The 23,467-nt window shown below is 40.5% G+C and overlaps 2 protein-coding genes and 1 long non-coding RNA gene across 3 annotated transcripts in view; 2 read left to right on the top strand and 1 right to left on the bottom strand.

Annotated features, from left to right (window-relative positions):
* Nucleotides 1-10,687, top strand: part of lyve1b (lymphatic vessel endothelial hyaluronic receptor 1b) — a 44,550-nt gene extending 33,863 nt beyond the window's left edge. Inside the window, exons 5-6 of the mRNA XM_020522334.2 lie at nt 289-355; nt 8,798-10,687. Coding sequence (XP_020377923.1) covers nt 289-355; nt 8,798-8,894 — 164 coding nt within the window. The 3' untranslated portion in view covers nt 8,895-10,687. The remainder of the gene's footprint in view (nt 1-288; nt 356-8,797) is intronic.
* The window catches only part of LOC125485203, a 34,320-nt gene extending 12,743 nt beyond the window's left edge, over nt 1-21,577 (bottom strand). The window contains exon 1 of the long non-coding RNA XR_007263944.1: nt 21,162-21,577. This is a non-coding gene — a long non-coding RNA (uncharacterized LOC125485203). The remainder of the gene's footprint in view (nt 1-21,161) is intronic.
* Nucleotides 21,379-23,467, top strand: part of rnf141 (ring finger protein 141) — a 33,945-nt gene continuing 31,856 nt past the window's right edge. Inside the window, exon 1 of the mRNA XM_048606828.1 lies at nt 21,379-21,585. Coding sequence (XP_048462785.1) covers nt 21,404-21,585 — 182 coding nt within the window. The 5' untranslated portion in view covers nt 21,379-21,403. The remainder of the gene's footprint in view (nt 21,586-23,467) is intronic.

The following is a 23,467-nucleotide window of genomic DNA, read 5'->3' as shown; positions in this document are numbered from 1 at the left end:
ATCTGTTTTAAGTCTATTAATTTCTCTCTTTTATTAAACTAATACTCATATTTTGCATTCCCTTACTTACAGAAGCCCCATTATTTCTGGGATGTTTTTAATACTTGCCACTGTGAAGACAGACACAAGTATTTGTTCAGTTTCTCTGACATTTCCTTAGAAATTCTTCTGATTCTGTACATAATGGATTCGCATTTGAAAATTAGCATTTGCTTTATTTTGCAGTTTCTTGATGCAGATCATCTTATTTTGAGTGTGATTAATATTTGTCTCCTTATGTACTCACAGCTTTGAGTCTGGTGGCATTCATTTTATTCGTGATCTTTGTGGCTACTTTGGTCTATTGTCTCAGAAAGTAAGTTTCCTCTACGGTTTTGAGTATAGCATTGAAATGGGCGGTACAACTCTAAGAAGACATTAAAAATCTCAACTTTATATGGGGGCAGATGTGTGCTGAACATTCCTCAAAGGCTGGAGGTCCATATTGTTGTCTCATGCACATAAATATATCATTAATATTAATATCTTTAACTGAAATGCATAGAATCTAAACCACTGCACAATGCAAAATTGATTGTCCCATGTATCAGATAGGCCAACGCTTCTAGTCATTGGAATATTGGGATATTATTAGCTCTGTGCCTCAATGCCTCTTTCTTTCAATCACAATGTCTTTTTGAGAAGGATATCTTTCATTCTTGCTCTGACAGACATATGGGTAACTCAAGACCCAAGAGTGACTCTAAAGTGGTCTCAGTTACTTCAAACTTCTATGCCTGCTTTCAAGAAGGCAGGTCACCAACACCTTATCACAGGTAATTAAGGATGGAGAACAAATGCTGGGGTTGCCATTAAGGCAAATAAACCCCACAAATAAATAAAAAGATATAAGTTGTGAATATCTGCATCTATTAGATAGTTTGTGAGTTTGAAGCAGCATGAGACATGTAAACTCTAATCATGGAACATCAAATCATTGAATAGAATCCCTACAGTGTGGAAACAGACCCTCTGGCCCAACAAGTCCACACCAACCCTTGGAGCATCCCACCCTGACCCATCCTCTCATAACCCACCTAAACACTATGGGCAATTTAGCATGGCCAATCCACCTAACCTGCACATCTTTGGACTGTGGGAGGAAACCAGTGTACCTGGAGGAAACCCATGCAGACACGGGAAGAGTGTGCAAACTCCACACAGTCACCTGAGGGTGGAATCGAACCCAGGTCCCTGGTGCTGTGAGGCAGCAGTGCTAACCACTGATCCACCATGCCACCCCCTTGATACTGAGTCAATAACAACTGCATTTATATTGCTGAGAATTTACACCAGGAAGTTAAATGAAATCTACAATGAAAAGCTGAAAATAGTGACCATGAACTTACTGGAATTTATTAAAAAAGAAATTGCATTTGTAAGTGTCCTGACAACACAACACTGGATAGGACAGTGAACTGAAAGGAGGATACAGAAATGCTTCTGTGTGATTTGGATAAGTTGAGTGGGCAGGCAATTGCATGGCAGCTGAAGTATAATGTGGATAAACGTGAGGTTATAATGTTTTATAAAACTGTAACAAGACTTCCTTGCTCCTTTATTCTATGACGCAGCTAATGAAGACAAGGATCACATATGCCTTCTTCATCACTCTGTCTACCTGTGCTTACACCTTGAGAGATCTATGGATTTGTACACCATGGTCCCTTTGTTCCTCAGAACTCCTTCAGGACCTACCATTCATTGTGTATGTCCTTATTAGACCTCATGCTTATCAGGATTAAATTCCATCTGTCATTGCTCTACCCAATTTACCAGCTGATCAATATCAGACTGTAGCTGCAAACCATCTTCCTCACTATTAACAACACCACCAATTTTTGTGTCATCTGGAAACTTACTAATTGTACCTTCTACATTCTAATCCAAGTCGCTAATGTACTTAAGAAACAACAAGGGTCCCAGCACTGATCCCTGTGGTATACTGCTGCACAAAAACTACTCTCCACCCTCACCCTTTGCCTAATTGCAAGCCAACTTTGGATCCCATGGACTCTTACCTTTTGGACCAACCTTCCATGTGGGACCTCGTCAAAGGCCTTATTAGAGTCCATGTAAACCACATCAACTGCACCAGCCTCGTCAATATATTTGGTAATTTTTTTTGAAAAACTCCGTTAAATTAGTCATACAGGACCTCACGCTAACAAATCTATGCTGACTATCCCTGCTCAATCCCTTGCCTTTCCAAATGTTGCTTACTGTTGCTTCGTGGCGGTGTCCTGCTGGAAGCGACAGAAATAGCAGAAATGATCATTTGAATATGGCGACTGGTGGAGTGGAAAGTGAAGGGGAAGCCTTGGTTGAGGAAAAAGGACAAAACATGTCAGAGGCACCCCTATAGAAAGGGCATCATCAGAAAAGATACCATGGAGATAGAAAAACTGAGGGAATAGAATGGTTTCCATGCAGGAAGCAGGCTATGAGGGGAAGTGTACTCAAGGTAACTGTGGGAATTAGTGAGTTTATAAGCTATATTAGTTGACCACAAAAATGGAAACAGTGAAGTCAAGGATAGTGATTGTAACAGCTTCAGCTAGGTAAACTTCATAGAATAAGAGTTCCCTGATTGGGGCTATAAATCTGATCCAATCAGGGACCCCATGGCTGACAGATATAAACAGGAATGTCAGAGGTCCTGTTCACTCTGAGACCTAATTCTGAGGAAGCTAGATCAGTGTCAAGGACTCTCCACTTGTAAATACAGGGTAACTAAATGATGGGATACTGGCCTCTCTGGGGTTATTTCACAAGGAAGGGAAGGAAGAGTCAGTGTTGACTAAGTGAAGAAGGTGAGAGAAGGATGGAAATTGAAAGCAAAACCGATCATTTTTTCCAATTCCAGACAAGAGCAAAAAACAGCATCAATGACATAATTTTACTTGGCAGCATCAATGACACCTTTTACTTGGAGAAAGTGAAAGAAGTTAAGGGCGAAGTTGTTCAAAGTGAGAACTAACTCAGCCAAGTGAAGGATGGTGGTATTGGGAGACTGTTCAGTCCCAGTCACAAACCACTTCAACTCCCCCTCCCACTCCTTGGATGACATGTCCATCCTGGACCTCCTCCAGTGCCACAACGATGCCACCCGAAGGCTGGAGGAACAGCATCTCATATTCCGCTTGGGAACCCTGCAGCCCAATGGTCTCAATGTGGACTTCACAAGCTTCAAAATCTGCCCACCACGACGTCATCCCAAGACCAGCCCAGTTCGTCCCCGCCTCCTTGACCTGTCCGTCTTTTCTCCCACCTATCTGCTCCTCCCACCTCACTGACCAACCCCCACCCCCACTTCCTACCTACTAGTCTCATTCCCACCTCCTAGACCTGTCCGTTTTCCCTCCCACCTACCCACCTCTCCTTTCCAACTGACCAACCCCCATTCCAACTCCCTACCTACACTCACCTTTACTGGCTCTATCCCCGCCTCCTTGACCTGTCCGTGTTCTCTCCACCTATCTGCTCCTCTATCTACCTTCCATCATCGCCTCCCCCTCTCTCTATTTATTTCAGAGTCCCCTTCCCCTCCCTCTTTTCTGAAGAAGTGTCCAGACCCAAAACATCAGCTTTCCTGCTCCTCTGATGCTGCCTGACCTGCTGTGTTCATCAGCTCTACACCTTGTTTAGTTTATGTGCCTTGTCCTACTTCCTCATTATAAAATTTCCTGACTCTGCTTATAATGGACCCACCTTTGTTGTTGCTAATCTTTTTTTTTTAATTTGTTCATGGGATGTGGGCATCACTGGCTGGGCCAGCACTTATTCCCAATTTCTAATTGCCCCTCAAAGCAAGTGGTCATTTCAGTGGTCAGTTAAGAGCAAACAGCAGTACTGTGGGTCACATGTAGGTCAAACCAGGTTAAGATGACAGATTTCCTTCCTTAAAGGACATTAGTGAATCAGATAGTACCACATACAACAATCAACAATGGTTATGTGGTTGCTGTTGGGTTAGCTTTTGATTTCAGACCTTTATTGAATTGAAATTTCATCATCTGCAGTGATGGGATTCAAACCCATTTCTTTTAAATTCACTCACGGGATACGGGCATCTCTGGCTAGGCCAACACTTATTGGCCATCCCTTTGCCCAGTGGGCAGTTAACAGTCAACCCACAGTATGGGTCTGGAGTCAAATGTAGGCCAGATCAGGTAAGGATGATAGATTTCCTTCCCTAAAGGACATCAGTGAACCAGATGGATTTTTCCTGACAATTGACAATGGTTTCATGGTCATCATTAGATCTTTAATTCCAGATTCTTTTTACTGAATTCAAATTCCACTATCTACCACAATGGGAATTGAATCTGTGTCCCTCCAACATTAACTGAGTTTCTGGGTTAATAGCCCACTGATAATACCATCAGGCCATTACCTGCCCTGCAGCATTAGCCTCATTCTTCGGAGCACTAATGTCTGGTGACATTACCACTATGCCACCTTTTCCCACTATTCCTATAGAAACTATACATCTTATCACGAGTTTACTTTCCTACTTTGTTCCCCTTAATTTTTTTTTCTGGTCCTCCTTTACAGACTTCTAAAATGCTCCCACTTCTCATGATGGCCATTATTTGGTCAACTTTCCAGACCTCATTCTTTGATTTCATATTATCCCTGATATCTTTTGTTAGTCACAGTTGCAACCATTTCCTTGATAGGATTTTGTACGTTGAAAGAATATATTTTTGTCATAAATTATGTAGTATTTCTATAAATCTTAACTATTCCCTTTCTACTGTCATATCTTATAATGTAGTTTCCCAATTTACAATAGCGACTCAAGTTTTGCTAAGGGGTTACTTGATGTTATGCTGAGCAAGGGCAGTCACTTCCATTTCACAGGGTGGCACGGTGGGTCAGTGGCTAGCACTGCTGCCTCACAGTGCCAGGGACCTGGGTTCAATCCATGATGTTGGAAACCTAGATAGATCATCCACTTAGCAATGTGCACTGATGACACTCAGATCTAGCTCAGCAGTATGTCTCTGCTGTTGCTAAATTGTCAGACTGTTTATCCAATATCCAATATCCAGTATAGGATAAGCAGAAACATCCTCCAATTAAACATCAGGAAGACTGAAGCCATTGTTTTTGGTCCATGCTCTAAACACCTTTTCCCACATACTGTTTCCATCCTTTCTTGTGGCAACAGGCAGAGATTCGATTAATCTATTAGCAATTTTGTTGTTACATTAGATCCTGAGTTGAGATTCCAAACACATATTCATGCCATCTCTAAGACCATCTACTCTCACCTCCGTAATATTTCTCAACTTCATTGCTGTCTCAGCTCATCTGCTTCTGAAAATCTTATCCATGCTCTTTGCTACCCATAGACTTGACTATTTAAATGCCCTCCTGAATGGTGTCTCACACTCCATCCTGCATAAACCTGAGGTTATCTAATGCCCCATGTCTTAACTTACAGTGAGTGTCATTCCCTGTCACTCCTGTGCTTGCTGACTCCAGGTCAAGCAACAATTAGATTTCAATCCGTCACTCTTATACAAATTAGCAGCAGGAGTAGGCCACTCATTACCTTGAGCTTGCTCCACCATTCATTAAGATCATAGCTGATTTAATCACTCCACATTTCCTCCTACCCTCAATAACATTTCATACCCTTGCTAATCCAACTCTATCTTAAAAAAATTAAGAGCACTAATTCCATTACATTTTGAGAAAGAGAATTCCAAAGGCTCACAAACCTCTGTGAGTAAGAGACTTCTCTTATCACTATCTGAAATGGGTGACCCATTACTTTCAAGCAGTGAAGCCTCATTCTAGATTCTCCAACAAAAAGAAGCATCCCTTCCACAAGCACCCAGTCAAGAAGCTTCAGGATTTTATATATTTCAAACACGTCACCCCTAATTCTTAAAAGCTCCAGTGGTAACAAGCTCAATCCATTCACCTATCCCCATAAGCAACCTGTTCATTTCAGATAACAATCTTGTAAACCTCCTGTAAAACACTACCAATATGTGGTACATCCTTGCTTAAATAAAGAAAACAAAACTGTTCACAATATCCAAGGTGTGATCTCACTAATTAGTAATATTCTATTAGCTTTCCTATTTACTTCCTATACCTGTATACCAACGTCTTGTCATTCTTGCACTAAAACCACCAGATCCCTCTGCATCTCAGAGTGCTGCAGTCTCTCACCATATATAATATGCTTCTTTTATTTTTTCTGCAAAAATAGACAATTTTACATTTTCCCACATTATACTTCATCTTCCAGTTCTTTGCCCACTCAACTAACCTAATCCATCTGCATCCCTTTGTAGCTCCTTTATGTCCACTTCACAACTTACTTTCTTTCTTATCCTTGTGACGTTGACAAATTCAGCAACCATACCTTTGGTCTCTTCAGCCAAGCATTTACATAAATTATAAAGTTAAGGCTCTGGCACATGAACTCTGTGACACACCACATATTACATCTTGCCAACTAGAAGATAATCCATTTATGTTTCATACTCTCCATTTCCTGTTAGATAGCCAATCTTCTGTCTGGGCCAATATGCTGCCTTCTACACATGATCTTTTACTGTTCACAAAAGCTGTTGATATGTTTTTTTATCAAATGCCTCCTAGAAATTTTTGGTTATGTTATGTCCCGAAAGAACTCCAAACAATTCATTAAACATTGATCTCCCTTTCACAAAACCATGTTGAATCTGCCTGATTACCTTGAAATTTTCTAAGTGCTCTGTCATAATGCCTTTCTTCATAACTACCAATATCTTCCTATAACAGATGTTAAGCTAATTCGTTTGTGGTTTCTTGCTTTCAGTTTTCCTTTCTAAATAAAGAAGTTATATTGTTATTTTCCAATTTAAAAGAACATTTTCTAAATCTAAGGAATTTTGGAAGATGAAAATCTATGCATCATCTATCTCACTAGCCTTTTATTTTAAAGTCCTAAATTGATGTTCATTAGGACCCAGAGACTTGTCTGACCTCAACTTTTTGCCTGGTAATTGTAATATTTTTGAATTCCTTCCTCCTGTCAATTTCCTGATCACACTTATTTCTGTGATGCTAATTATACCCTCTCTAATGAAGACCAATGCAAAATACCTGTTCAGTTCATCTGCCATCACCTTACTTCTTCTTAGTAATTCCTCAATCTCAATTGTTTGCAGGATCAGTGTTCACCTTGTTAATTCATTTTTTTAAAAGAATTGATCAAAAACTCTTATTATCTGATTATATTTTTGAGCGTGGTTTCTCTTATATTCTAATTTTTCCCTCCTTTTAATTTTTTTAGTCATTTGTGACGTTCTTTATTTTCGTCTAATCTGCTAACCTGCCACCCACCTTTGTGTAAATTACGTGCTTTCTCTTAAAGTTTGATACTTTAACACTTTTGGTTAACCATGGATAGTGGATCCTCCCATTGGAAATTTTCTTTCTCACGTGAAAGGATCTATTCAGTTTGTTTTGAAATACTCCCTTAAATGTCTGCCATTGCATCTCAATTGACTTTAACATAATTTGCTAGTTCACTTTAACTAGTTCTGCTTGCATGTATAATTACCCTTATTTAATTTTAAAATATTAAACTTTGATACACACCTATCGCTCAAACAGAATATAAAATTCAATTCAATCGTTCTATAGTCACTGCTTTTTGCAGGCTATAAGTAGATTACAAACATCATGATTATCTGACAAACTCCCACTATTTCTTCCTTTATGCTCCAATTTACCATGTGGCTCCTGTAAGGGGTTTGTGCACCACTCCCACAAAGTGTCTATTGCCTTTATCATTTCTCATGTCTACACAAAAGGCTTCTGCATCCTACTTTCTTGAACTTAGGTCATCCCTCTCTCTTGTGCTAATACCAATCATAATTAACAGAACTTAATCCACCTTTTCCTAGCTCCCTGGCCTTCCTAAATGTCAAGTCTTGTTTTCACATACATCCCTGGTATGTCTCTCCCTATCTCTGTAATCTCCTCCAGCCACATGCCCCGAGGTATCCTCTAATTCTGGTTTTTAAAAACATCTCTAATTTTAATCACTCCAACATTGGTAGTTGTACCTACAGCTGTCAGAGCCCTAACCTCCCAAGTTTGGATCTTACACCTCTCAGTCTCTCAACCTTTCTTTCCTCCTTTAAGAAACTTCTTGAACTTACCTGTATGGCTAAACTTTAGCTCTAATATTATTGCCTTATGTGGGGCTCAGTATTAAATTTTGTTTTTTTAGTGCACCAGTAAATCACCTTGTGACATTTTAATTACTTTATAGGTGTTATATAAATGTGAATTGTAGTTATTTATCTATATTAACGAGCTAAATACACATTGCTGCTCCGTGGAGCCCGGATGAATTATGTAACTTTCATTTGAAAGCTGTAGAAAACAGAAAAAAGACACATTTAAGAGATTTCTGTTTTTCACTATTTTACATCATTCATAAGTAATATGTGTGGGTAAGTGTCAAGCTCTTTATAGTACAGGTATCCCTGATTTGTGAACACCCAAACTTAAAAACACTCATATTTAGAAACACAATCCCATATAGGGGTTAATTTTAAAGATCCAACATACGAACATTTTCCGTATTTACAAACGGCAATTTGTATTCTGCATTGTGTTCCTACTTGCATACAAATTGACTTGCAAATGGTCTCTAGAATGGAATCTGTTTGCAACCTAGGAACCACCTGTAGTTCCCACTCTGCACTTGACTAACATTTATATCTGTAATCTTCAGACGCAAGAAGCAGTTTTCATATTTACACGGGCAGCCAAAAGAAGCCATTGAAGCTGAAGTATGGAGCAATAACCTGATAGAAAACAGCTCACCATGAGAAGACACAGAGAAAGAATCCAAATAACAAACGATGAGATTGCATCTTTAAACATCAAACAAGCAAACTAATTCAATAAACATTAAGTATAAGGAAGCGGGATTAGAATTGGTTTTAAACAGAATTACAGTGATTGTAAAGAAACAAGATGTAACAAAAATTGAATGTAAAGCACAGAAATTGGTCATTCAGTTCAATTAATCAGTGTTGGTACTTTTGCTCCATTTAAGCCTTCTAGCAACCTTGATGATTTTCCAGGCTTGATGTCAGCATTAATACATATGTGCACAGACTCAGTGTTCTACAATCTCATTACTTGTAAGATAAATAACGAGACAAACTAAAATGTTTCACCAAAGTATCTCATTCAATACTTAATTAAACAGAACCTAACACAACTAATCTTTGACATGGTGTCAATACTATAACTGAATGAATCTCAGTCTGTTTTCATCACTGCTGCAGTTCTTACTTTGGATGACAGTACTATTTATGTGAAGATTACATGATATATCCAGCTTTGCATCTCCCAGCAGATTATAATGTAATGAGGGGTGGGAGAATAGGGGAGGCTGGGGAAGCTTGAAGAACAGGTGGGGAGGGTTCAGGTAGAGACCGGGAGAATGAGTGATGTGAAAAACAGTTGGGGCTGGAAAGAGTTGGGGGAAGATTCAGGGGAAAAAGCTGAAATATTAAGTCATTATGTTAAAGCTTAATGGACCAACTGGCCATTTCTTGCGTACAATTTTTTATGTTACACTTGGATGCAACATTATCTTATGAATGTAGTCAAATTTCTTCCGCAAGAGATAAAAAGAATCATGCTGAGGTTGGTCATTGGACATCTATGGTGCATGCACTGATAACATATGACATGGGCCAGGTCTATATCTGATGTGTTATTTCAATATGTCATGGATTATCTTTACCTGTCCATTTTTCTTCACATTGTTATTGGGTTCCCTGAGCTGTGAAACAGAGCCACCCTATCCACATCCTCTTGATTGGTGCAAGAGCAATTTTAGCTTAGATAGAGATCTCTGGAAAAATCCTCTCTCTGTCAAGCAGTAATGTGGGCAAAAAGATCCTAATTAACGAGTGAAAATAGCTTGCAAAATGTGGGGGTGAAAAGTAATTACATTGAAAGTGAACAAGAATAATTGGACCAAGGCATGAATTAATAACCCAGTACCAATAAGTGTACTTTAATTTTAAATGTTCATGTCCTCAGTGAAGAAGGCATAATTATAAAGACAAGTTTATATGGAAAATTTTCATTGCAATCTTAGAAATGTATGTTTTGAAAAGTTGACACAGGTGTGGATGTAATATATTAATCCTCTGAACACAGTCTTAGTTTTGATGAGATCCTGCCATAAATGCACATGTAAGCTGAAAAACTGTTACAACATGTTTAACAGACAGATAGGCATAATTATCAGCAAAATATTTTTAGAGATTTACAAAAGTTTTATTCTACGCCTATAATTTAGAGCAAATGCCAGTTCCGACCTTTCCCTTCTGGACTCTTTCTCCAATTAAGATGCGGAAATGTTTTCTATTACAGTGGCAATGGAACATTGTTGGATCCACCTTCAATTGTGAACATTCTAACATTAACAGGCTGCCCTTACTGAAAAATAACACATCACAGGACCATAAGATAATAAGATACAGGAGCTCTGCCATTCAATCGTGACTGATATGTTTCTCAACCCTATTCTCCTCCTTTCGCCCCGTAATCCTGATTCCTTTCCTAATCGCAGAGCGTCATTTAATCCATTTCTGCATTTATGTAATCTCTGGAGTTTTATTTCTATTCCTGGTGTTTCCTCCGGGGGGTGTAAGAATATTTCCTTTCAAACAGGTTAGGTTACCCTGAGCGATTGAAAATAGAAAGTGCTGGAGAATCTCAGCAGGTCAGGCAGCAATTGTGGAGAAAGAAATAGAGTTCAACAGCATTAATATTTTGTGTCCAGTGACATTTCTTCAGAAATGATGGGATTTATACTGATGACAGGGTGAGGTGGGAAAGATGAATAATTCGAATAGATGGGTGCCCAAAGACAGAAAAATCAGACAAAGGGATTGCTGGTAGTGAGCCTGTAGAGAAGTGAGTGTTGAATATATGCCAGCGGAATGTGTGAACAGTTGAAAATAGGTTGGCTGTGCTGGAATGGCAGATGAAATTTAAACTGTAGAAATGTGAGGTGATCAGAAAGACACAAATATATATGGGGCACAAGCCATTACGGGTGACAGGACAGGTAAAGAGAGCTGTTAAAAGCATTCAGTATTCTAGGTTGCAGTAATTCTACAGTTTAGCACAAGTACTGATTTCCATCTTTCCCTCTGGACTCTTGTCCTGTCCTGAAGCTAACTCAACACTGGGGAGAAAAATCAACACTTTTATATAAAAACCATGAGCAAAATCTACTATCATTCAACTCTGGAGTTGTTTTAGTTTATTTTAAAGGGACCTACATTTCTAACGCTGACACAACACACATTTCCCCTGCAACTATCCCTATCTATAACACTGACTCTAATCCTCAATTAAATTTTTGTAAAATACATACTTTGATTTTATTCTCTATGCTTCCTTTCTTTGATAGGGGAGAAACTGATTTATATCATAGTAAAACATGTTTCACTTCTTTTTTAAAGGCAATTAGTAATGTAGATTGAATTTTGCAATCCAATTAAATGAAATGTATAACTTGTGCTGTTGGAGCATGAATCCTTCTTTAACTGAAAATATTTTACATGATATTTATTATCAAATGCTTATTTTCAAATCAAAATTGCATGACCAAACCGTAAGCAAATTGATAGCTCAGATTCTTTGCTTTTATTTTTAGTTACTTGTATTTACAACTTGACTAATGCTGAATTAAAATAAACAATCTGTGTCCAAAGTTTTTAAGTATTTGAGTCCAGTATTTTCATATGATGAAATAACTTACAAATATTCAAATACATGATTGAAAAATGAATTTGGTTGGAATAAACTTACAAATAACTAACAAAAACAAAGTTGCTGGAAAAGCCCAGCAGGTCTGGCAGCATCTGTGAAGTGAAAAACAGAGTTAATGTTTTGGGTCCTGAGAATGAAGGGTCACAAAAAGGAATATCAACATCAGATTTGAAATTTGAGAAGTCTGTTCAGAAGTCTAACAGCAGTGAGGAAGAAGCTGTTCTCGAACCTATTGGTATGTGTGTTTAAGATTTTGTATCTTCTGCCTGATAGAAGAGGTTGGAAGAGGTTATAACCAGGGTGGGAGGGGCCTTTGATGATGTTGACTGCCTTACCAAGGCAGTGAGAAGTGTAGATGGAGTCAACGGATGAAAGGTTGGCTTGCGTGATGGACTGGGCTGTGTTTACATTTCTATGGTTTCATACGGTCCTGGGCAGAGCAGTTGCTATGCCAAGCCATGATGCATCCAGATAGAATGCTTTCTGCGTTGCATCTACCAAAGTTGATGAGAGTCCTTGTGGATGTGCTGAATTTCCTTAGCCTCCTGTGGAAGAAGGTGTGTTGTTATGGAAATTCAGCATGTCCGTAAGGACTGTCACCAACTTTTATAAATGCACCACCCAATTAGTCCATGTTAGTGTTGATGCTATGTTCAACCTCCTCTCATATTTTCTCATCTAATCTATCACCATAACAACCTGTTCTTTTCTTCCTCAAATTAATGCCTAGCTTCCTCTTAAATGCATCAATACTATTTACTTCAACCACTCCCTATTGCAACAACTCGTACATTCTCAAATCTGCTCTTCAAATAAAGGAGTTTGTTCTGATTCTCTACTGGATTTTTGGTGACTACATTATATTAGAAATCTCTCATAGTACTCTTTCCTACAATGCAATTATTCAAAATCTTTTTAGGTCTTCCTTCAAGACAGACCTACTTTTTTCAAGAGAATATTGTTGGTAAATTACCACAAGCTGCCTTTAATTCAGCTACTTATTAAGAAATCTTACAGACAATTAATTACTGAAACAATTATTTAAACTTTATTGCACCACCATCGCCATCCATGGATGTGTCCTGTCTAACCGGCAGGACAGACACTGCAGAGGTGGCAGCACAGTGGCATATGTGAGGAAGGTTCTCTGGGAGTCCTCAACATTGTCTCTGGACCCCATGAAGTCTCGTGGCTCAAGTTAAACATGGGCAAGGAAATGGCCTGCTGATTATCACGTACCATGCTCCCTTAGTTGATGAATTGGTACTCCTCCATGTTGAACAACACTTAGAGGAAGCACTGAGGATGGCAAGGGTACAAAATGTACTCTTGGTGGGGGATTTCAATGTCTAACACCAACATCGATTTGACAGCAGTACAGGTAGTTTTGCTATAATGCATGTTTTGTTAACGTGAATTGGCTGTAACACGATTGATGAATAGTGCACACTATTTGGATGATACAAACTTTCTGCTGTACAGGTATAGTGATTTTCTACAGCGATTTCCCTATAATGTGATTTTCTATGGCGATTTCCTATAGCGCGAGGTCACACAAGACGCAACTATCGTATTATGGGACTACAGATCGAGCTGGTCAGGTGCTAAAGGACATAGCTGCTGGACTGGGTCTGCGACAGGAGGACAAGGAACCAACAAGAAGGAAAAACATACTTGATCTCATCCTTACCAATCTGCCAGCTGCAGATGCATCTGTCCATGACAGTATCGGTAAGAGTGACCACCACACAGTCCTTGTGGAAACTAAGTCCCACCTTCACATTGAGAATAACCTCTATTATGTTGTATGGCACTATCACCATGCTAAATGGGACAGACTTTGAACAGATCTAGCAACTCAAGACTGGACAGGCACGAGGTGCTGTGGGCCATTAACAGCAGCAGAATTGTACTCCAGCACAATCTGTAACTTCATGGCCCGGCATATCCCCCACTCAAACATTACCATGAAGCTAGGGGATCACCCCTAGTCCAAAGGAGAGGGCAGGAGGGCATGCCAGGAGCAGCACCAGGCATACCTGAAGATGAGGTGTCAACCTGGTGCAGTCACCAAATAGGACTACTTGCACACCAAACAGCATAAGCAGCAAGTGACAGACAGAGCTAAGCGATCCCACAACCAACGGATCAGATCTAAGCTCTACAATCCTGCCACATCCAGTCATGAATAGTGGTGGAGGATTAAACAACTTACTGGAGGAAGAGCACAACATCTTTTTAATCAATTATTAAATATGACAACGGGACCTTGGTCAGACAGGCCAAAGGCTCTGCAATCTCCTCTCAAGGTTTTTTTGACATACGAAAATCCAATCCATCCTGATTTAAGCTGTATTATCTTTGAGTTTGTTTTAAATGTACTAACCTTACTGCTGATCTCATCATTCAATACACATGTCTGCCTGGTAAAATATTTATTTCATATTTCTGTCATCTCTCAATCATTACCAAGCTATTACTTGGCATGCTTGTTCTCATGAATCAGCAGCAACTACTTTGGCTGGGTCATGGTAGACAAACCAAGCAGATGAAGGCTGCTTCTCTAAAGACATGCTCTATGGTAATAGGGTTGTCAACCCCTCAGAATTGCCTTGGACTCTCCAGAAATGAAAGATCAATCTCCAGCACACTGCTAATTACAATCCCGGAGAAAAATCAGAGGGATGTTTCTAAATTGTTGTGTTTTATCAGAATTCATTTCAAACATTTTTCTTTACCGTAAATAAAAATATTGAAAATGGGATAATCAAGCATCATCTAATTAGATAATGAGTCTGTTTACTTTCCAACTAATAGGGGATGTAGTGGACAGTGAAGAATATTATCTCAGAGTACAACAGGACCTTGATCAGATGGGCCAATGGTTGAAGACTGGCAGATTTAGTTTAATTTAGATAAATGTGAGGTGCTGCATTTTGGTAAAGCAAACAATGGCAGGATTTATACGGTTAATGGTAGGGCCCTGGGAGATCTTGGGGTGCAAGTGCATAGTTCCTTGAAAGTGGAATTGCAGGTAGACAGAGTGGTGAAGGCGTTTGGCATAACTGCCTTCATTGATCAGAACACAGAGTATAGTAATTGGGATATCATATTGTAGCTCAACCAGACATTGGTGAGGACACTTTCAGAATACTGCGTACAATTCTGGTTTCCCCGTTACAGGAATGATGTTGTGAAACTTGAAAGGGTTCAGAAAAGATTTACAAGGATGATGCCAGTGTTAGAGGGTTTCAGCTATAAGGAGAGGATGAATAGGCTGGGGCTATTTTCCCTGGAGTGTTGGACGCTGAGGGGTGACCTTATAGAAATTCATAAAATCATGAGGGGCATGGACAGAGTAAATAGCCAAGGTCTTTTTCCTCAGGTAGGGGCGTCCAAAACAAAAGGCACAGGTTTAAGGTGAGAGGGGAAGATTTAAAAGGGACCTATGGGGCAACTTTTTCACGCAGAAGGTGATGTGTGTATGGAATGAGCTGCCAGACGAAGTGGTGAGTACAATTACAACATTTAAAAGGTATCTGGATGGGTATATGAATAGGAAGAGTTTAAGAGGGATATGGTCCGAATGCTGGCAAATGGGACTACATTAATTTAGAATATCTGGATGAGTTGGACCAGAGGGTCTGTTTCTGTGCTGGACATCTCTATGACTCTATAATTGGCATAGAAAGTCAATATGTCACAAAGATGGCACCAGTAGATGGTTAATGCCTCGATATGGAAGCACAATTTGTGATGAAACCTCCAAGGATATAATTACTCACAGTTGGCATCCCTTTATGGTAAGTTTGCTATCAAAACACAACCAATAGTTACCCATATCTGTAATGTAAGAATGCCTGCAAGCAAGAATTAAAGTCAAGTAGAATGAGACTGAATGTGTGGGAAACCCTTGCTGCTGACCAGATTACCTGGAGACAACCAGAGGTGACATAACCTGCCAAGGTGGAGAAACGCCCAACTAACAATTATCTTGTCTATCCTTTCATGTTTCCATCACCAACTGAGTTTTATTATTGATGTATCTGTAAAATATTTAACATTTTATTTTATGTTCTTTGAATTATTTAATTCAATTGCTCTTCTTTGCTTTCTTACTTTATGACTTTTCTCCTAATTTATCTTTTTCTTTCTTATCATGTACTCCTTTCCTCTCTATTTATTGAATGTAACATTCTACAATCAATTGTTCACTTATGTCTTTATAGATGCACTGAATCTCACCAGTGTTTAATTTGTTCTGACTTTTGAGTGGAAATACTTTCCCTGCACTCCATTGAACATTGATTTAAATGTTTCCCATTGTTGTTCCATATCATCGGTTGTCAAAATTTGCCCATTTTATTTTCTCAAGTTCTAAGCACAGTCCCTCAAAAATCAGCTTTTTCCCAAACAGTAAACCTGCTTTTTGTCATAGCTATGTTCTTCACTAACATCATCTTAAAAGTCAAAAGTCACACAGCACTAGGTTATAGTCTAACAGGTTTATCTGAAACCTTATTTCCAAAAGGCCTTCGACAAGGTGCTGCACAAGAGGATACTGCATAAGATAAGGATGCATGGCATTAAGGGTAAAGTATTAGCATGGATAGAGGATTGGTTGACTAACAGGAAACAAAGAGTGGGGATAAATGAGTGCTATTCTAGCTCGCAGTCAGTGACTAGTGGTGTGCCTCAGGGATCGGTGTTGGGACCGCAATTATTTACAATTTATATAGATGGTTTGGAGTTGGGGACCACGTGTAGGGTGTCAAAGTTTGCAGATGACACTAAGATGAGTGGCAGAGCAAAGTGTGCAGAGGACTGTGAAACTTTGCAGAGGAACATAGATACATTGACTGAGTGGGCAAAGGTCTGGCAGATGGAATACAATGTAAATAAATGTGAAGTCATACATTTTGGTAGGAGTAATAGTAAAAAGGATCATTACTTGAATGGTAAAAAGTTGCAGCATGCTGCTATGCAGAGGGACCTGGGTGTCCTTGTGCATGAATCACAGAAGGTAGGTCTGCAGATACAACAAGTAATTAGGAAGGCAAATGGAATTTTGTCCTTCATTGCTAAAGGAATTGAAATTAAAAGCAGAGAGGTTATGTTGCAGCTGTACAAGGTGCTGGTGAGGCCACACCTGGAGTACTGTGTGCAGTTTTGGTCTCCTTACTTGAGAAAGGATGTATTGGCACTGGAAGGGGTGCAAAGGAGGTTCACTAGGTTGATTCCGGAGTTGAGGGGGGTTGGCTTATGAGGAGAGACTGAGTAGATTGGGATCATATTCAATGAAATTCAGAAGATTGAGGGGGAATCTTATAGAAACATATAAAATTACGAAGGGAATAGATAAGATAGAAGTAGAGAGGATGTTTCCACTGGCAGGTGAAGCTAGGACAAGAGGGCATAGCCTCAAGATTAGAGGGAGCAGATTTAGGACTGAATTGAGAAGGAATTTCTTCACCCAGAGGGTTGTTATTCTATGGAATTCTTTGCTCAGTGAAGTAGTTGACGCTACTTCAGTAAACGTTTTAAAAAAAAAGGTAGATTTTTTTTTGAACAATAAAGGAATTAAGGGATTCGGTGAGAACATGGGTAAGTTGATCTGAGTCCACGAAAAGATCAGCCATGATCTTATTGAATGGCGGAGCAGGCTCAAAGGGCCAGATGGCCTGCTCCTGCTCCTAGTTCTTATGTTCTTATGCAAGCTTTCGGAGTGTAACCCCTTCATCAGGTGAAGTGAGAGAGACGCACACAGACACAGAATTTACAGGCAGTCAGATCAAGGGCAGAGAGATCAAAAGATCATACAAATGGTGTGAGTGGAGTGTCGAATAATAAGTCTCTTCAGGTGATTAAAAGTGTCAGACTGTGCGATTAAAGTGTCAACAGCTGAATAACAAGGAAAGGCATGACCTATAATCCGATTAAATGATGCAGAAAGATAATTATAAAAAATTTAAAATAAGGTGGTGCTGGAGACAATCCAAATGACTCGAAGAATAAGTATAAGAATCACATGCTGAGTGTCTAAGCAAAGTAATACGTAATCCAAAACTGTACAAACTAATTAAGGTAGAGAGATCATAACAATTTATCAAGGTGATGTTGTCAAAACAGGACAGTGAGGAAGATTTTACAGATACAGAAGTGTGGTTGAGTCACATGTAGCGCGACATGAATGCAAGATCACGGTTGAAGCCATCTTCATGGGTACAGAACTTGGCTAAAGTTTCTGCTCAGTGATTCTGAGTTGTTGTGTATCTCAAAGGCAGCCTTGGAGGATGCTTACCCAAAGACTGGAGGCTTAATGTCCTTGACCGCTGAAGTGTTCCCTGTCTGGGAGGGAAAATTCCGGTCGGGTGAATGGACACCGTGCAACAGTCACCTGTTGTCGAAACATCTGCATAGTCTCACCAATATAACATGCCTCGGGGCATCCTAGCCTGCAACATATGAGATAGACAACATTAACAGAGTCACGAGTATCTGCTGTGTATGCGGTGTCTGGTATTCCCAAGCGTAACGGTGGTATCCATGTCGATGATCTGACATGTCTTGCAGAGGTTGCCATGGCAGGGCTGTGTGATGTTGTGGTCAATGTTTGTCCTGAAGGCTAGGTAATTTGCTATGAATAATCATCTGTTTGAGGTTTGGTGGATTTCTTAAGGCGAGAAGTGGGAGCATAGAGATGATCTTGGCGATATGCTCTTCGTCATCAAAGACATGTTGAAGGCTGTGAAGAACATAACGTAGTCTCTCTGCTCCAGGGAAATACTGGACTGCGAATGGTACTCTATCGGTCGTATCCTGTGTCTGTCTTCTGAGGAGGTGATTGCGGTTTTTCTCTGGGGCACGTTGGAACTGGCAATCGATGAGTTGAGCATTGTATCCTGTTCTTATGAGGGCATCCTTCGAAATCTTTAAGTGTCTGTTGTGTTTCTCCTCATCTGATCAGATCCTCTGTATGTGCAGGGCTTCTCTGTAGGGGATGGCTTCTTTAATATGGCGAGGGTGGAAGCTGAAGAAGTGAAGCATTGTGAGGTTATCTGTGGCCTTGCGGAAGACTGAGGTACTGAGGTGTCTGTCCTTGATGAAGATGCGTGTGTCCAAGAATGAAACTGATTCTGAGGAATAGTCCATGCTAAGTCTGACAGTAAGATGAAACTTGTTGATATTGCTATGTAGTCATTTCAATGATTCCTCACCATGAATCCAAAGGAAGAAAATGTCGTCGATGTATCTGGTGTTTAGCACTGGTCAGAGGTCCTGCACAGCAAAGTCTTGCTTGAACTTGTGCATGAAAATGTTGCATATTGGGGTGCAATTTTGGTCCCCATGGCTGTTCCATGTGTCTGGATGAAGAACTTGTTGTTGAAGGTTAAGATGTTATGGTAGAGGATGAAGTAGATGAGTTGTAGGATGGCAACTGGAAATTGGCAGTTGTTGGTATTGAGTACTAAGGCTGTTGCAGCAATGCCGTCATCATGGGGGATGCTAGTGCAGAGTTCCAAAACATCCATTCTGACGAGGAGTGTTCCTGGTTCGACTGGTCTGCGGGTGCTGAGTTTCCGTAAAAAATCTGTAGTATCACAACAGAAGCAATGGGTTTGTACAATGGATTTCAAGATGCTTTCCACATAGCCACAGACTTCTCACACAGGGTCCCATTTGCCTGAGATAATGGGACATCCAGGTGTGTTGGCTTTGTGTATCTTTGGAAGGCAGTAGAAGTCTCCTATGTGAGAAGTACACAGAATCACTGAGCAGAAACTGATAGCCAAGTTCCGTATCCATGAAGATGACCTCAACTGTGATCTTCAGTTCATGTCATGCTACATGTGACTCCACCACACTGTTCACTACCTGTAAAATATTCCTTACTATTCTGTTTCGATAACATCACCTTAATAAATTGTCATGATCACACTACCTTAATTAGTTTCAGAGATAGTAGGAACTGCAGATGTTGGAGAATCTGAGATAACAAGGTGTAGAGCTGGATGAACACAGCAGGCCAAGCAGCATTAGAGGAGCAGGAAGGCTGACGTTTCGGGCCTAGACCCTTCTTCAGAAAGTTTTCTGAACACAGCCTGCTGTGTTCATCCAGCTCTACACCTTGTTACCTTAATTAGTTTGTATGGGTTTGGATTACGTATTACTTTGCTTAGATGCTTGGCATGTGATTCTCATATCTACCATGTTATTCCAGTCATTTGGATTGTCTCCAGCACCACCTTATTTTTAGTTTTTTATAATAATCTCTCTGCCTCATTTAATCAGATTATAGTTCATCCCTTCACTTGCTACTCAACTGTCAACATTTTACTCTCACAGTCTGACACTTTTGATCACCTGCAGAGATTTATTATTCAACACTCCACTCACACCATTTGTCTGATATTTTGATCTCTCTGCCCTTGATCTGTCTGCCTATAAATTCTGTGGTTGGTGCTTCTCTCTCACTTCACTTCATGAAGGGGCTATACTCTGAAAGCTTGTGGTTTCACATAAACCTGTTGGACTATAACCTGGTGCCATCTGACTTCTGACTTTGTCCATCCCAGTCCAACACTGGCACCTCCACAGCACCTTAAAATATACTACATTACGGTCACTATTGACTGGGTGTTCCACTTATTTTCTTTTGCTTATCTACTCTGGTTCATGACTAGATCTAAAAGCGAAACCTACTTTCTTGGGTTTATTTTTATATATTGCGTTAGAAATGAAATCTATACACATCATAAGAGCTCTATTTTCTTATTCGTTTTACTATGAAGCCCACTCAATTAATGAGTTGCTAAAATTCCCTAGTGTTGCATTGTCAGAGGGGGTCATTACTCCACTAAAGGACAGCTGCACTGTCACAGAGGGTCAGTGCTCTACTAAAGGAGAGGTGCACCGTCAGGGACAGCCAGTAAAGGACCGAAGGAAAGCTGCAGCGTCAGGGACTCTGTACACAGGGTTGATCGCACTGTACAAAGGGCACATTAAATTGAAGGTCTATCTGGTTGGTAAATAATATTTAAAGGATCCCATTAGCACTAACTGGTTCGTCGACATCACTAAAATCGATGTATCCGGTCAGTCTTGGGGTGGAAGCTTGCAGTGCATCAATTGACTAGGAGTACATTAAAACGTTCTGCCACGACCAAAGTCAGTGAAAAGTGCTGTCAGTTTGAGCGTGCTCCTCACTTTAGAAGACTCTGTGCGTCAATTTTGCAGTCACTTTCTCTCCGATTTCCTCGTCCTACATTAACCCGTGGTAATGTCCTTACCTTTGAGCCAGGAGATCCGGGTTAATGTCCCACCCATTCCAGAGGACCTTTCTGAACGGCCTGATGAGAAATCAGTTTTATTTTATCCCAGAGATAGTAGGAACTGCAGATGCTGGAGAATCTGAGATAACACGGTGTAGAGCTGGATGAACACAGCAGGCCCAGCAGCATCAGAGGAGCGGGAAGGCTGACGAAATCATTTCTGAAGAAGGGCCCGAAACGTCAGCCTTCCCGCTCCTCTGATGCGGCTGGGCCTGATGTGTTCAACCAGCTCTACACCCTTTATTTTGTCCCACGTGCCTGTGCGCCGCTGCCGACGGTCCTTCTGTGTCGTCACTGCGCCGTGCGTGCGCGCTCTGGCAGGACAGAGGGAGCGCGCGGCGGTTACGCTATCAGGAAAGCGGGAGCGCGGAGCTGGGAACAGGTGAGAGCGCGGCCTGGGCTCGGGGCCTATCACCCCTTCATTCCCCACCCGCGAGTAGCATTACCCCGCAGTCCCGCCTGTAGTCACTGGGACCTGCCCGACTGTCGCTGCGTCTCAGAAACTAACCGTTATCAATGCACTTAGAAACTACTCCCACTTTTGCCCCATCCCCATCTTCCCCTCCCCCACTCTGGGTGGGCCCCCTAACCCATCCTCGACCATTTTTACCCTCCTTCCTCAGATGAATGGCCCCGCTGTACCCTTCTCTGCGTGCAATACTCATCCATTTCCCCTTCCACTGGAAGTGACATGCACCTTCCCTCTCCCTCCCTTCACCTTTCCCCAGAGATCAGTTCAGCTTGCAACTCCTCTGGGGTGAGATTCCCACCTGTTTCTCTTTCTACTGGGATGAGTTGCTACTCCTCCATTTCCATTTCCACTTCCCTCACCCTCACCCTTACCCAGTGGTGAGAAGCCATCTGCTCACACCCCCCTTACCCAGTGGTGAGAAGCCATCTGCCCACCCCACCCCCACTTTTCTCCTTCCCTGGCATGAGATGCCTTCTCATGTTGCAATTAACCCTTTCCAGCCCCTAACATCTTGGGGTGTCCTTATTTGTAGTTGTAAAAACAATATATAACTCGCTACAGGAGCATAATGTTATTCTTGGTTTGAGCAACTATCATGGACAAATATGATACTGGTTTTAAACACTGAAATAAGATTCTTACTCATTTCCTTATTTCAGTTCTACTGTGTGCCAATTTAAAACAATGAGATCTTGTATTGGTATAGTGCTGTTTTATGTCCTTAAGGTGTTTTGAATTACTCTTAAAGTGTAATCAATGTTGTGAGGCCTATTCATTTAATCTATTCTGATCATGATTGCTGTTATGTAGAAGATCTGAGAATTCTGTGCTCAGTGACAATGCCTCTTCAAATGCAAGTCCTAAATTTATAATTTCTCCCAGTTGTGACACCTTTCATGGTGTAGCACTCTCTTAGTGCTGTCCGCTGTATAACTATGCAGCACTTCCTCAGTACTCCCTCTTGAAGTATCGTGCTCTCTCCGTACTAATCCTCTGATAGCACAGCACTGCAAATGAAGTCACACAAATTCCAAGATTGGGACTTCAACATTCTCACTTCGCACAGCCATTTATTCCAATCTGTAGGTAGTTATCCACCTGTATTGGGAAATTAATGCTAACTTTTTCTATAATGATGAAGTCAGTCATAACAGTGACACTTAACAATGTTTACACTGAGCTGGCTATTTTAATTAGACTCTGGTATTCAGTAATCACTCCACTTATTAATTTATAATTATCTAATTCACTAAATTTACAGATTTAACATCTGCATTGAAGTAAAGGTGACTGTATCAAATATCATTGATTGCTGTAAAAAACCCATCTAGTTCACTAATGCCCTTTAGATAGGGAAATCTGCCATCCTTATCTGTATGGCCTGCATGTGTTTCCAGACCTGTAGCAATAGTTGACTCTTCACTGTCCTCTGAAAATCACTCATTTTAAGGGTGATTATGGATGGAGGACAAATGCTACCTTGCCAATGATACACAGATCTCATGGAAAAAAAAGGGAAAACAAAACTTAGGTATTCCATCAACTTCATCTCTGTAAAGTGCATGGTTCCCTACAATTTCTAATTGTAGAATCAAATAGCACCAAAACTTGTATTTCTAGGAATACAGGAGCAAAAGTAGGCCTTTTAGCCTCTTGAGATAGTAGGAACTGCAGATGCTGGAGAATCCGAGACAACAAGGTGCAGGGCTGGATGAACACAGCAGGCCAAGCAGCATCATAGGAGCAGAGAGGCTGACGTTTCGGGCCTAGACCCTTCATCAGATGATGAAGG

The sequence above is a fragment of the Rhincodon typus genome, chromosome 17 (genome assembly GCF_021869965.1).
Source record: "Rhincodon typus isolate 14 chromosome 17, sRhiTyp1.1, whole genome shotgun sequence".
Lineage (NCBI taxonomy): Eukaryota > Metazoa > Chordata > Chondrichthyes > Orectolobiformes > Rhincodontidae > Rhincodon > Rhincodon typus.
This window is presented reverse-complemented; position numbering and strand designations above follow the sequence as displayed.